Source organism: Trichoplax adhaerens, genomic scaffold (genome assembly GCF_000150275.1).
Source record: "Trichoplax adhaerens TRIADscaffold_4 genomic scaffold, whole genome shotgun sequence".
Taxonomy (NCBI): Eukaryota; Metazoa; Placozoa; class Uniplacotomia; order Trichoplacea; family Trichoplacidae; genus Trichoplax; species Trichoplax adhaerens.
This window is the reverse complement of record NW_002060946.1, coordinates 571,467-585,228: the sequence shown is the minus strand read 5'-3', so window position 1 is coordinate 585,228 and position 13,762 is coordinate 571,467. Positions and strand designations below refer to the sequence as shown.

Genomic DNA, 13,762 nt, shown 5'->3' with positions numbered 1-13,762 from the left:
GTACTGTACTGTACTGTACTACTGTAGTCCCATGCGACAACAACGAGTGTGGTGAGAACAATAAGGAAAGCTACCCCCCCCCCTTTAAACCAGTGTGCCTAAACAATACACTAGCATGGAATACTTTAGTAGTATGATTAGTAAAGCCTTGCAGCAAGTCTCCAACCAGTGAAAATCTCATCCAATGCTGGCTGATTGGGTAGTTCTGGACAGTCTTGTGAATGAGTCGTCGTACTAGAGTAAAGTATAAAAGTAAGTTAGCATCCAGCGTGTCGTTGCCCATCCAGCGCTTTCCCCTACTGTATATAAAATCAATTGCAACTTGGCAAAATCGACTACAATCGTTGGATTTGGGCGTCGATTGTCATCGTTATTAGTTAGTTTAGATTATCTTAACGCGTACAGTCAATAAGCCTAACTTAAACGTTGCTGAAATTGTAATTCTGCCTCATTGCAACGTTATTGAAAGGTGAGTAGGTAAATTATGTATTGAAATGCTTGTATGGCATGCAACATTTACTCGTTTTGAGGCGTACAAGACAAATCTTGTACTGTACTGTACAGGGAGCGAATTAGCGCTTCAACAGTCCTCTAGCTAGAACGAGTAATTTTGTTATGGACTGTTTACCCTTTCTCAGTTTTTCAAAATAACAATTTCCAACATCATTTTGGGTATATTTGAACTGTACTATGATGCTACAAAATGAGTCTGTGCCATACGCATAATACATCAATATCTATTTATTGGCAGAATAACAACGATCTTCAACCTTTTCTTTCAATCTTGAGAGAAAACAAAGCCACTTCTTTTTTTTTGATCGTAAAGGTTTAGCGTAATTGAGACGGTAAGCGATCATCATAATCAATGTAATTATAACGTGATAAAAAATGAATATCTTATTACTATCAACTCTTTCGACTGCTTGACAGCCGTAGAATAATCTAATTTTGATACGTTGATTTTTTTTTTCTCTCTCTCTCTCCTTGGAAATCTTAAGCAATGGGGGGTTATACCAGCAAGTACGATGTTAAGGAACCGTTCATCGATGATTTTAGTATTTTAGATCAATTTGTAATGCCGCAATTGCAACAGCGAATGGTTAGCAACACCATGCATCGTTGTTTACAACAATCGCAAGAAAGTAATGACCCGCATTCTAATTTTCAATTGGGATACATCTATCATCACGGTACTGGCAATACACAGGTCGACTTAGAAAAAGCTTTTCAATATTATCAGTTAGCTGCAGAGGCTGATCATCCAACTGCTATGTATTATGTATGCCAATTGTACGGTAGTGAAGAGAAAAATTCATCCCATGTCAAATTCCTCAAAGAAAAGGATTTGGTAGCCATGAAAGTCAAGGCATATGTAGCATCGGCTGCTCAAGATGCATTTTATTCCAAGGCACACATTGACTTACGAGAAACGTTTAAAGCATCTCAGGCATGGCAAGAGGAATTAATTAAATTGAAAAATCGCTATCTTAAGCAAGTGGCTCAAGCAAGTAAAAAAAATCACGACGAAGAAGATTTAGAATTGGCTAAAGTCTACAACGAATTAGGTTATGTTATGCTTAGATTGAATATCAAAGGTGAATCGACTGTATCTCAAGATGCCAAAAGCTACTTTGAGAAAGCTGCAAAATTAGGCAACCCTGCCGGTTATTGGAATATTGGCTACTTAATGTATTACCATGGTTTTGGTGTCGAGAAAGATAGTGAACGGGTAAAAGAATACTTTGAGAAAGCAGCAAAACAACAACATCCAAGAGCCGAACTGATTCTAGCCCGTAATTTTTATGATAGTGATGAAGTGGGTAAGGATGAGGCCATCGAAAGAGCACATCAGTTATATCTGTCATCAGCAAGATATGCTTTTGCATCCACCTTATATTGTCTAGGTAAGATGTACATTTTAGGTAAAGGCGAGATCGAACAAGACTTTACTTTGGCCAATCAGTATTTAGAGCAAGCAGCATCATCAGTCGATTATGAAGACGGTAATGGCAAACCCAAGGCTCTTTTTTGTTTGGGCTACATGTATGAAAAAGGCCTTGGAGTACAAGTTGATTATAACGTGGCATGTCACTGTTATGCTAGTGCGGCAAAGATGAAATTTTCTCCGTCGCTTTGTCGCCTGGCAAAACTAGTCGAAAAAAGTAAAGTCACAATGGCCGATATCAGCGTTGCTTTACAATTATATCAGACTGCATCAGAATCGGAAATTTTAGATGGTGCTATTTATTCATCTTATCGCTTGGGTAAAATTTACAACAATCCTCAATATGCTAATCTGTATGATCCTGAAAAGGCGAGACGCTACTTTGTTAAATCACAAGCCAATTACTTCTATTTATCCAAAATTCATGACGTAAAAACTGTGTGCCAGTTATACCATTTGGGTATTATGTACGAGAATGGATATGGTGTCATGATGGACGTTAATCACGCCATCAAATTCTATCGTGAGGCCGTCAACATCTCTATGGGAACCTATAGCATTAGCGAGAAGCATTACGGTGAAAAAGCGAAGAAAAAATATGCTAAATTGATCAGTTTGCAAGCTATCAATGTTACCAGCGTTATAATTGAAGAAGAGGAGTTAATCGAAGATAACTTGCCAGCCGAAGATAAATCGTCCGCCGAAGATAAATCGTCCGCAGAAGATAAATCGTCCGCAGAAGAAAAATCGTCTGCCGAAGAAAAATCCATCGAAGAAAATTCAATCAATGAAGATATACACTTGGACAGTCAAGAATAACTCAATCAAGTCTATCAAATGAGGTGTGATTAGAATTTCAATGAAATAGATTTCAACTTAAAGTTAAGACTTACTGAGCACTAATATAGGTTAAATTAATAACTACAAAAATTAATAATACAAGAGTGATGATAGGACATTTTTTGTTACTGAAAACACACTTATCGTTAATCAGTAAATGAAAGGGAAACTGAAGATGTTTAATGTTAATTTAAGTTATTAGTTTTGTTATTTTTTAGTACATTACAAGATGTGACATGACTTTAACTGTTAATTTTAGTTCTGGTGCCGTTACCCCATTTCAATTGATTATTTCAATCAAATCTACTCTACACATCAATCGTGTTACACTTAGAAACGATGACTAGCCTGTAATGCAGTTTTCTTCTTTATTTAGTTATAACTCACAGGATTGGACAATTTTAATTTCTTATCAAAATTATAAAATTGCTAATTTGTATGATGCTGTCATACGTGGATTTAATTATCACTCTTATTGATTGAAATCTACTTGCAAGAGATTTAATTACACGTTGATAATTTTATTTGGTATTTAATTTGTTACCCCTCAAGGTAACACGTTAGGCATCCAATTTTTAATAGTACTTGTATCTCGGAGGATCTAAAAATCACAACGATTACATACCGTAACAATGTCTATACAGTTTAAGATGGCTAAGTTGATAATTAATGAACATCGCCCTTATTAGCGGTCAATACAAGACTTGACTTCGTCCGCTAGACTATTGCCAGAATCGGCATGCTGTCGATCAGTTGCAGTTAAACTTGACTATTACAAACTAACACGATACTTTAATAATAAACAATGTAGATATGCGCTTTCGCTGAAAACAAGCGGGCCTATATCATATTGGTGTTGTTATCACATTATGTATGCATAGTGGGATCTACTTGAGAATTTGTACGATCATCGTGAATTTTAACTGCCTTTGAGTGTATAGTATTCAATGATTAAAACAATTTTCTACCGTCAAGTCGAGGTTAGTATTTTTTAAAGTTATGACTTGATAATTCGTACTTATTCATCTATCTTGGCTCATTGAATATTAGCTTGTAACATTTTGTTGTAACGTTGTGAAATGATGGTGCGTTGAAATTCTAACCCACTCGTAGATCATCCTGTAACAATTTCAGAGTTACGTGTGCGTAAATATCAAATTCTGAATTATTAACAACTACTACAGTATCTCTTTTTAGTATCTGAAAAAAAATGTCGTTGTTGAGTAGACGGTAAAAATTTAAATATAAAAATTTATCATCATATAATAGACTAACATTCTTTATCATTCAATTTAAAATTATTTTGGCCTTGACGCGACTTATGTTTTCTTAAAAATCGGTGTTATCTGCATTTACAATGATAATGGTTTTCACTTACTGCGAGTATCTACTTTACAAAGGATGATGTAATTAGCAGTTATATATCGTAACTTATATACTTATTGATCGCCCCGATGTTCTTGTATCTTTATAAATTTAAAATTTGTTGTAGTAATTATAAATCTCGATAACGACATATGTAATCATATTCTGCTATTATGATAGAAAATAAAGGTCATCTACACAAATTGCATTTTAACATTTTGGAAAGTGTCCATTTATTGTAATTTATCATTAAAAATTTTCCGTTGTTGTTATTTTAAATTACTGTGATATCAAAAGTTTCGGATAGCTTGGTCTATAGTGTACTGTAGTTGACCATATGTTTTGATACGCTGTTAGAGTGCTAGGATATTGCCTACTAGAACTGCGATATACTGTAGAGTTATAGTTACATCATTTCTCTCGAATACCTAACATCATCTAGCTTCAAATTTTCTATAGTGTACTATATGAGTAGAGACAAATAACATAGAAGTTGCTTTCAAGGGATATACGTACTCGTATCACTCTATATCTTGTTACTAGCTAAAGCATTATTGATTGTAAAACAACCTTAACAATTCCTTTTGTACAGTAATATACCTTTACAAGAAAATTGAATAGATCTCTTTTGCCATCATTGAATTGGGTACTAAAATTGTACTGTGTAAATACGTTAAGATTTCTATTAGACCTATGTACTGTATGCATAATTAATAAGTATATAAAAAAAGCGTACTTCAACAGTACGATACGGTATCAGTTTGCAGTTATGGCCAACTGAAAATAATTCCTTTATGGTAACTATACACCGAATTAAAACATTTTAATGATCCAGGTCATGATTTCCGGTCACTGTGCAGCCAAAGAAGAAAGGGATATCATCTCAGAGTATGTCGCTATAATAAATGTATAATCGTATATGATTTCGTACTGAATGGATTGGCACACTTCTTGGTGCAGATTCTCTTCAAACTGGACAATAATTATCTACTAGTAGTTCATAAGTATTGTCGTAACTAAAGTATACGCTATCTTTTTTGACAGCATTAAAGCCAACCAATTAAGATTGATTGCATACGCTATAGTTTTCCGACGATATTGGAATAACTCTCTCCTAAACTAAATTAACAGGAAGATAGAGAGCGTATCCAAAAATGAGCAAAATTTGGGTATTAAATTTACTTTTATAAAATTTTATTCTAGCACGTCAGATAAATTATGGGTTTTTTGTAAACAATGCTGTAACAACAAAAGGATAGACCATGTTCTTTTCAATAGCATACCCATGCAAATTTGATTCGTATCACGAAAGATCATTATAATGGTAGCGAAATGTTGTCAGTTTTCCCAATAAAGTTATAAAGAAATCTGGTTTACTTGAGAAATAATGCATATTTATTTGAGTATTGATTCTTTCATGATGTTGCCATCAACATACCATGACTTACAAAGGGTAGAAAATTTTAGTGTATCCGAGTTTACGTATGCGTATATATATATACTATACCACATCACATTGATACCTCTCTTTTAGTGGAAATAAAATGAGAATTATTATTGGATCTGTAAATATCATTACCTTAAGGACAATTACACTAGAGTACTACAGTAATAGGTAAAAACGCTATAAATTTATTATGTTATACAGTACTGTAATTGTAAGAAATCTTTATATAGAAAACTTCACTTTCGTAACGCGAAAGTAATAGCTGATCAGGTAATCTCTGCGTTTAATACGAGTTAAAACTAATTACTATAGAGTGTTTAACATTTGTTTATTATTATCAATTTTGCTAGAGATCTAACGCTATCAGTCTCAGGTTGCTTAATAAAAGAAAGAATCATAATTATCCACTCCCAGCTTCATCAGATTCTATTGTAAACTTTTACCCTGAGGACGAAAATTACAAGGTGAGGAGCATAGCAATAAGTAATAGAGTCAAAATTTCTTTGTCCATTACCATTAGTAGTTTAATCATTATTCAAGATGTCTTTACTGTAAAATAATCTGATTATAATATAAGCAAGACTGTATTTCTTGACATGAATTAAGCATGGAATAAATATCAAGGTGATTCAAAGAATGTTTATGTTGACATCTGCAGTATCGAAGTAAGGGTTAACATCTATTAGCATCGATTTGATACATACCTATGTATGAATGCATAGGTTGATTAATTGTATTGATAGCGTAACTTTGCTTTAAGCAGAATACTACAATAGTAAGCTAAATAAAGTCAATTTACATGATACAGTAAAGTCAAGAAGATATTTTACTTATTCATTTCCTAAACAAGGATAATCTTGTAACCTATTTCATACTTTGATCATTCAATGAATGGATATATTTATCGGATTAATTCTACCTACAAGTACATGGTATAAAAGGTTGATGTCACTAACAGGAAAATTTATTACTTTGTAATAAGTCATGATCGAATATCTCATGAGCATACGGACAAGAATAAGAAAAAAGAGTAATAAATCAAAAAAACCGGAACGAAATATCATAATCGATTTGACTATAATTGTGTTAAGTCGAATAAATTCAATCTTGCTGATTTAGTGTATAGCTACTGAAATACCCGTTAAATCTTGGATTATGGCGGTATAGTTGAAATCCTAGATAGGTTGTGCATTTTATTCTAAGTTATTAGCAGTAATCTTTTACCCTAATCCCAACAATAAAGTCGAAATTATATCGTAGTGGTTAAAATAGGATTGCTAGATGGTTAGCTCTTTAGAAGATAATCGATTATATTATTATAGGCATTTGGTGTTTACGTTATACGGTATTTGAACAGTGGTAAAAATGTTGAGTGCAGTGTGTTAGTAGCTATAATAAATGAAAATATAGTATTGTCTTGTTTGTGTGACGAAATGCCTTTATACTGTAGTAGCATGAGGCAATCTATTCGCTGTTCTCTGCTTTTACATACTGCATTAAATTAATGTGAAGGATGATTTGTAAGCTACTTATCTACCGTAAGTTGATTTCGAGCCTGAGGACTTATTGAATGTTGTTATTAAAATCTGAAACGGTAGAAAGACTATACAAATGTTTAATAATCAAATTATAATTTTAGGGCCATTCTTGCAGATTTTATACTAACTACAGAGGCTATTGTTAAATCAATAACTGATTATTCTATTATGTAAATATGTTTCTTTGCTAGAATAAAATATTATAGAATAAATCATCAATAGAGACTAACATCAATACACAGCTGTCATGCGATACAAAGTGTTGTATACTTGTATTCGAAGGAACTTAGCCAAATTAGTAAAATGGGCTACAGTTTGTATTGTTAATTATTTCTTGTTCGAAACATATGCAAAGTTAGTCAATAGATTATAAGTATGAGAAGAATAAAAAAAAAATGGAAAAGTTATGATCGAAGCTATAGTTAAAAAACGATGCTGCATTTACGATAGGGTACTATGTTGTAGGCAATATTATAAACTAAAATGAATTTCAATCTTTATGGCAAGAATTATTTACTTTATTTATTTAATACTAGCAAGGCAACTTCCGTTGGAGATGATTACTGTCTCAATAAAAGTTTGGTGTTTATATACCAATGATCAACATGTAAATTCTATCAATTAGGGTGCAACTATCAATATTTCTAAATTATAAAGGTGTGGGATCACTGTAAAGGATTGAAGGACACTTTAAGAATAGGAGTATTCGTTTGCGTAGACTATGTTTATTCTACTTCAATATATATCATATTGCGTATATAATGTCTATTTAATTAGTTTCTATTTCAACTATGTTCTACAGTGCTAATTTATCGTATGTGCAATTATAAATCTACCTGACGTATTTAAATTAAAAGCGGCCATAGGGACACCAATGCTTGGATGCTAGCTCGTATACATTAGTGAAGAAAATATTAATTCTAGCATGACATTTATAACTGGTCTGTAATTGGTCGTCTGTAATGCTTGGTTTAAACGTATGTATACAGTATTAGTTAATAGTGCGGTGCGTCGATCTGCGTAATAGGATAGTTTACTTATGATTAACTGCTTAACGCTTGGAATATACAGTACAGTACAGTAAATATCGCATGCTACTGTGGCTCTTGAATACCGTGCTATTGTTGGAATTTGACTGATTCATACTTATCGAAAATGAACATGGCGCTTTGTAATCCATAAATTATAGTTATAATATAATACTATTTTGTTATGACAGTCATCGAATTCAATTTGAGAATTTTTGACTTCATTTTGCATCAGTATTTGCTCAATTTATGCCTTTACAGCACCGTACTTGAGATATACAGAACAGTATGTACTGTAAATTCAGTAATGCACAACTTGAGTAATGACGTAGGCAGTTTACTGTACTGTACTGTAGACACGAGTTACCGTGAATTACAGTACAGTACAGACGTCAGGTCTAAGTACTGTACTGTACTGTACTGTACTGTACAGTACTCCAATCCTGTACTGTACTGTACTGTAGTACAGTAGAAATGAAATGGACTGTACACTGTACAGTACAGTGTACAGTTCATTAGAAATACTGTAGTCATACTGTACTGTACAGTAGACCAGAATTTTGGAGTCATTACTGGAAGGTCGACGTCTTGTAATAGTACACCTATAGTACTTTAACTTGACTCTTCTGTACCTAGGCTGTATTAATGGTCAATATAAATTCATTAGTACTCCAATCCTGTACACTACACTATACTGTACTGTACTGTACTGTAGTAGAAATGAAATGGACTGTACAGTACAGTGTACAGTACTGTAGAAATAGTCATGGACCAGAGTTTTGGAGTCATTACGGAAGGCCGACGTCTTGTAGTACTGTACAGTACAGTACTGCACCAGAGTTTTGGAGTCATTACTGTCGACGTCTTGTAGTACTGTACAGTGTACAGTAGTACTTTAACTTGACTATTCTGTACTGTACAGTACAGTACTGTACTGTACTACCAAGGTTGTATTGTACAGTGTACAGTGTACTGTACAGTAGCGCACGCTGACAAAGAGGATAGGACTGTAGAGGTGAAAAGAAAATACTGTAGGTTCTATACAGCCCTTTCGGAAGGTCGATGTCTTGTAGTACTGTACTGCACCTGTACAGTGTACATTAACTTGACTATTCTGTACCAAGGCTGTACAGTACTGTATTGTACAGTGTACAGTACAGTCTGTACAGTACAGGGTGACAAAGAGGATAGGACTGTAGCGGTGAAAAGAAAAGAGGTTCTATACAGTTTTAGGGGCTTTCCTTTCACCTCTGTACACTCAATGTAAATCAATAGGTTCAAACTAAGTAGGTTGACGATAGAATAGGAGGCCACTCTGGTAGTTAGACCCATATACAACCCACTGATGCCTAGCAAAGCAGTGGCAGCACTGAAACAACAGTATTTGATAAATACTGGTCTAAAATCAATCAATCATCGTTGATGGGGATGAGCTCTGAGCGCTGTGTCATAAACTACAGTATACCGTACTGCATTGTTCAGTAGATTGCTACTAAAACGCAATTTTCCAGAATAGTGATAGTCTGTACAGTATTTTCCTACTTTCGTTACCTACAGTACAGTACAGTACAGTACAGTACTGCAACGTCGTGTACAGTGTACCGTACTGTACTGTGCACTGTACTATACAGTACTGTACAGTATGATGATTGTCCTGCCCTGTACAGTACTTTACACTGTACCAGCAGGAACTGTAGGTGTTGCAGCTTTGCAATCTCCTGAAAAAAAATTATTAAGGCGATGCCGATCAATGGTGGCGGCAGTCTGATCCAATAAGGCGAGAAGAGTTCAATTCAATAGACCTAAATATCCGATTCAATTACAGCGCCAGTTTGCAGGCCTAAATAATAGCCTAAGAAATCAAAACTAATGAATTGGACCATCGTGTAAATCTGCCGGTATGCTATACCAACATTAGGCCAACGATTGAAAGCGTGTCAAATCATTCAATGGTCCGGAGATGATCCACCTTTTGTAATTGGTTAATCCTCCAACTGATCATTCATTCAATATAGATTGAAGCATTTCGTGTTCATATTTTATCATTAAAATGCGGTGCTACAGTTGTCTTACGACGTAGTAAGTTGTTTGAAGTCTAATATGGAGTGTCATTGTAGTCAATAATATAACTTAGGATGATGTTCAAATTGTCCACTGATTGTTAGCACTGAAACACTTCCATCGATAGAGTCTACGTTTGACATTATTATCTTCTATATGAAAATAACAAGTACTCTTATTTTTTTTTTTCTTTCAGTTAACATTGAAATATTCTAATCGCATATTGGTAGCCATTATATAGGTAATACTTCAGCTGTATTAACCACACCATTATTGTAAGGCCTGCTGATAGTTCATCTCTTCACCACCATCGATATCAAGTTATTATTATGGGCAATTCTTCGGCAGTTTATAAAATGCGCGATCCTGTGCCCGATGAAAGTCGAAACCTAAATCAATTTATTTCCACATCTATACTACATCATTTGTACGAAGATGCTATCAAGCGCAACTTAGAGTTATCCGAACAAACCGATGACCCTCACGCCAATTTGTTGTTAGGATATTACTACCATCATGGATACGGTATGAATAAGAGAGATTTAAAAAAGTGCTTTCAATACTATCAACGTTCCGCTAAACAGCAACATCCTACCGCGCAATACCTCCTCTATCAATTATTTGTTAGCAAGTCTTCATCACAGAAAGCATTATGGATCAAAGCCGTTTCTGATAAACAACTGGTACGATTAAAAGTGCCCATGTACGTTAATTCAGCATCCAAAGATATATGCAGTTCACCAGCCCACAAGGAACTCAAACACAGGATATCAAACTCGACTTTATGGAAGAAAGAAATTATGAAATTAAAGCATTCGAAGAAACGCCTGATTGAAAGCAATCGTGATAGAATTATTGAAGATAGACCAACATTATACAATGAGTATGGCTATTTGTTGTGGATATTGAATGAGAATAAGGATGTAGAGCAATATCAAGCTGCTGCTAATTACTTTAAAAAAGCCGGGGATATGGGTAATCCCAGCGGCTATTATAACATTGCCAATATTATTCATCATGTCGGTAACCTGATAGGTAAGCAAGCTGAGGAAGCCCGACAATATTTAATTCAGGCTGCTGAAAATGGTCACGCCCGTGCTCAATTTTTATTAGGTTATCAAGCTTTTTATTCCAAAGCATCAAATGACGACCTTGATGATAACTATAACGTAGCCTTTAACTACTTAGGTATGTCGTCAAGATTCCCTTATGCAGATACTTTATGTTTATTGGGTCAACTACATTATCATGGCTTAGGAGGGATTCGACAAAATTTTACACTAGCGATAGAACTTTTTGAGAAAGCGGTCACAGCGGTTGATTATGAAAATCATGATGGAAAAATATTAGGTAATTTTTTACTAGGATTTATGTACGAAAAAGGTATCGGCGTTGAAAAAGACTTCGTGATCGCCGCACATCATTATGCAATTGCTGCTAAAATGAATTACAGCATGGCAATGTGTCGTCTCGCCAAGTTAGTAGAAAAAGATAGGCTTCCAAACTCTGATATTACGATAGCAATACAATACTATAACACTGTTGCGGATTCTAGCGATCATGATGCTGCAAGCTATGCATACTATAGGCTGGGAAAGTTGTACTTCGGAGGCAAATTGACTGATATGCGTGATCAAAACAAAGGAAATCAGTGCTTCCGGGCAGTACAGGCAAATCAATTTTTTTCATCGAAAATTAATAAGAGAACTACCACTTGGTCAGATTATCATATTGGTCGGATGCACGAGAATGCTTTAGGCATGGTAAACGACGAAAGGTTAGCCTGCGATTTATACAAAGACGTGGTGCAAAAAGCTAGAAGCACCTATAGCATCATAGGTCGCCACTATATGGAAAAGGCAATTAGAAGATTGAATAAGTTAGGGTTTCCTATCGATGAAGCTTTAAGAGCCGACCCTGTTTACGAGATAATCACTGACTCTGATCCAGCAAAGGCTCAAGTAATCAACCATCCTACATTCAGGCAACCTGACACTCCAGATTGCATTCGAATTGAGGAAAATCAAGCCTACGAACTAGATATGAACGAGTTATTAGCATCAAAGTGACCATTGGAGATTTATTGTACGAGTCGTTAGTGACTCTTTAAAAGTCTATATTAATATTTGTAATTACCTTATTTAGATAACGTAATACCATGTTTGGATCAAAAATCTTGATTGGATAGTTTAGCCTATATTTCTTATCATGATATCCTATTAATACTGTTATATGGTATGGTACTTTGGTGAATTTATTTTACGTTGTATGAAACTAAACAGATGGTTTTAGCATACCGCCCCTGAGAAATTACGATATGTGTGTGTATAGCTGCAAATGCTTCAATACGTCTTATACTCTCAGAGGGATTTTTTATTTAAAAATTTTATTCAACTTTCAGCTAATAGCAAATCATTTGAAATCATATCCGTTCAAATTCATGTATTGCAAATTTCATTTACAATCCAACCTAGTATCTGTTCAATTAGATAGCTAAACCATCGATCTTGAGTTAGTTGCTTTAATCAATATAAATTCTTTTGCCATTTAAATACAGTACATTCATTAACTACTACTCTATAATTCCTGAGGATTATTAACTACTGCTTTATAAATAAAGGATGTACGTCAGTCTGATCCCTTAACAGATTTACGGCACGAATCGTTATCTGTATCGTTATTTCTTTATAATGGATTTTGTAATCTTAATTTTTTTAATATATTTAACCACGTCGACAGCTAATAAGGTGCAAATATTGCTTAATTGTGTGTTGATATGATATGAAAATAGGATTAAATCAGTCGATAACTTTAGTCTATCCCTATTTACTTTATGTCGGTGATTAAGAAAAATAGCAGTTTTAATATCATTTTTCAATGAATTTTATTTTACAGTGTATCTTTATGTCTGTATACGGTATACGAATACATACTACTAAATACGGAATACGAATCACAATTATGATAAACCTGGACGCAGATTTGTTAAACTTTTAATTTATGTATCTAATCTTATTGGATTATTGCAATGGTTAGCTGCCATAATTTTTGACAATTATTTGTTTTTTATTGAATAATATGAACAGAAATTTATTTGTACAGTATTGCGTTAAATGAGCTAACTTAATTTTATGCTGTATCCATTACGCTACATTATTTCATATGGATAGGATATTTACAAAATACCTTGTGAGACGAATAAAACTATCATTTGGCCTAATTTATTTTACTCTGTGCTGAGCTTACTATTGAAATTCTTATTGTGCTACACTGAATTTTTCTTAAAACTCCCTAACGGTAGGTTATTAATAAAAATGAGATAGACTACAGCTATCTTCATTTTAATATTATAGGCTGCAGTAGTATTGACTCATTTCCTAATTTATAGTAACCCATGCTTATAATCGTAGAATGAGTAATTGTGAACATGGCGTTAAAATTGATTTAATTTTCCCTCTTTTTTATATAGTAGTAAGTTAATAATTTCCATTTCGATTTAAAATTCAAAATTATCCTGCTATGTAAGTGTTGCGATATG

At 34.0% G+C, this 13,762-nt stretch overlaps 2 protein-coding genes across 2 annotated transcripts; both read left to right on the top strand.

Moving 5' to 3' along the window:
* Positions 1–1,000: 1,000 nt before the first annotated feature.
* TRIADDRAFT_55172 (uncharacterized protein) lies at positions 1,001–2,764 on the top strand (the record flags this gene model as incomplete). The annotated part of the gene is made up of 1 exon (XM_002111750.1): positions 1,001–2,764. The coding sequence occupies one exon, from the start codon at positions 1,001–1,003 to the stop codon at positions 2,762–2,764; it is 1,764 nt and encodes a 587-aa protein (XP_002111786.1).
* Positions 2,765–10,553: 7,789 nt separating this feature from the next.
* TRIADDRAFT_55171 (uncharacterized protein) lies at positions 10,554–12,293 on the top strand (the record flags this gene model as incomplete). The annotated part of the gene is made up of 1 exon (XM_002111749.1): positions 10,554–12,293. One exon carries the CDS (start codon positions 10,554–10,556, stop codon positions 12,291–12,293), a length of 1,740 nt encoding a protein of 579 aa, XP_002111785.1.
* Positions 12,294–13,762: the final 1,469 nt, after the last annotated feature.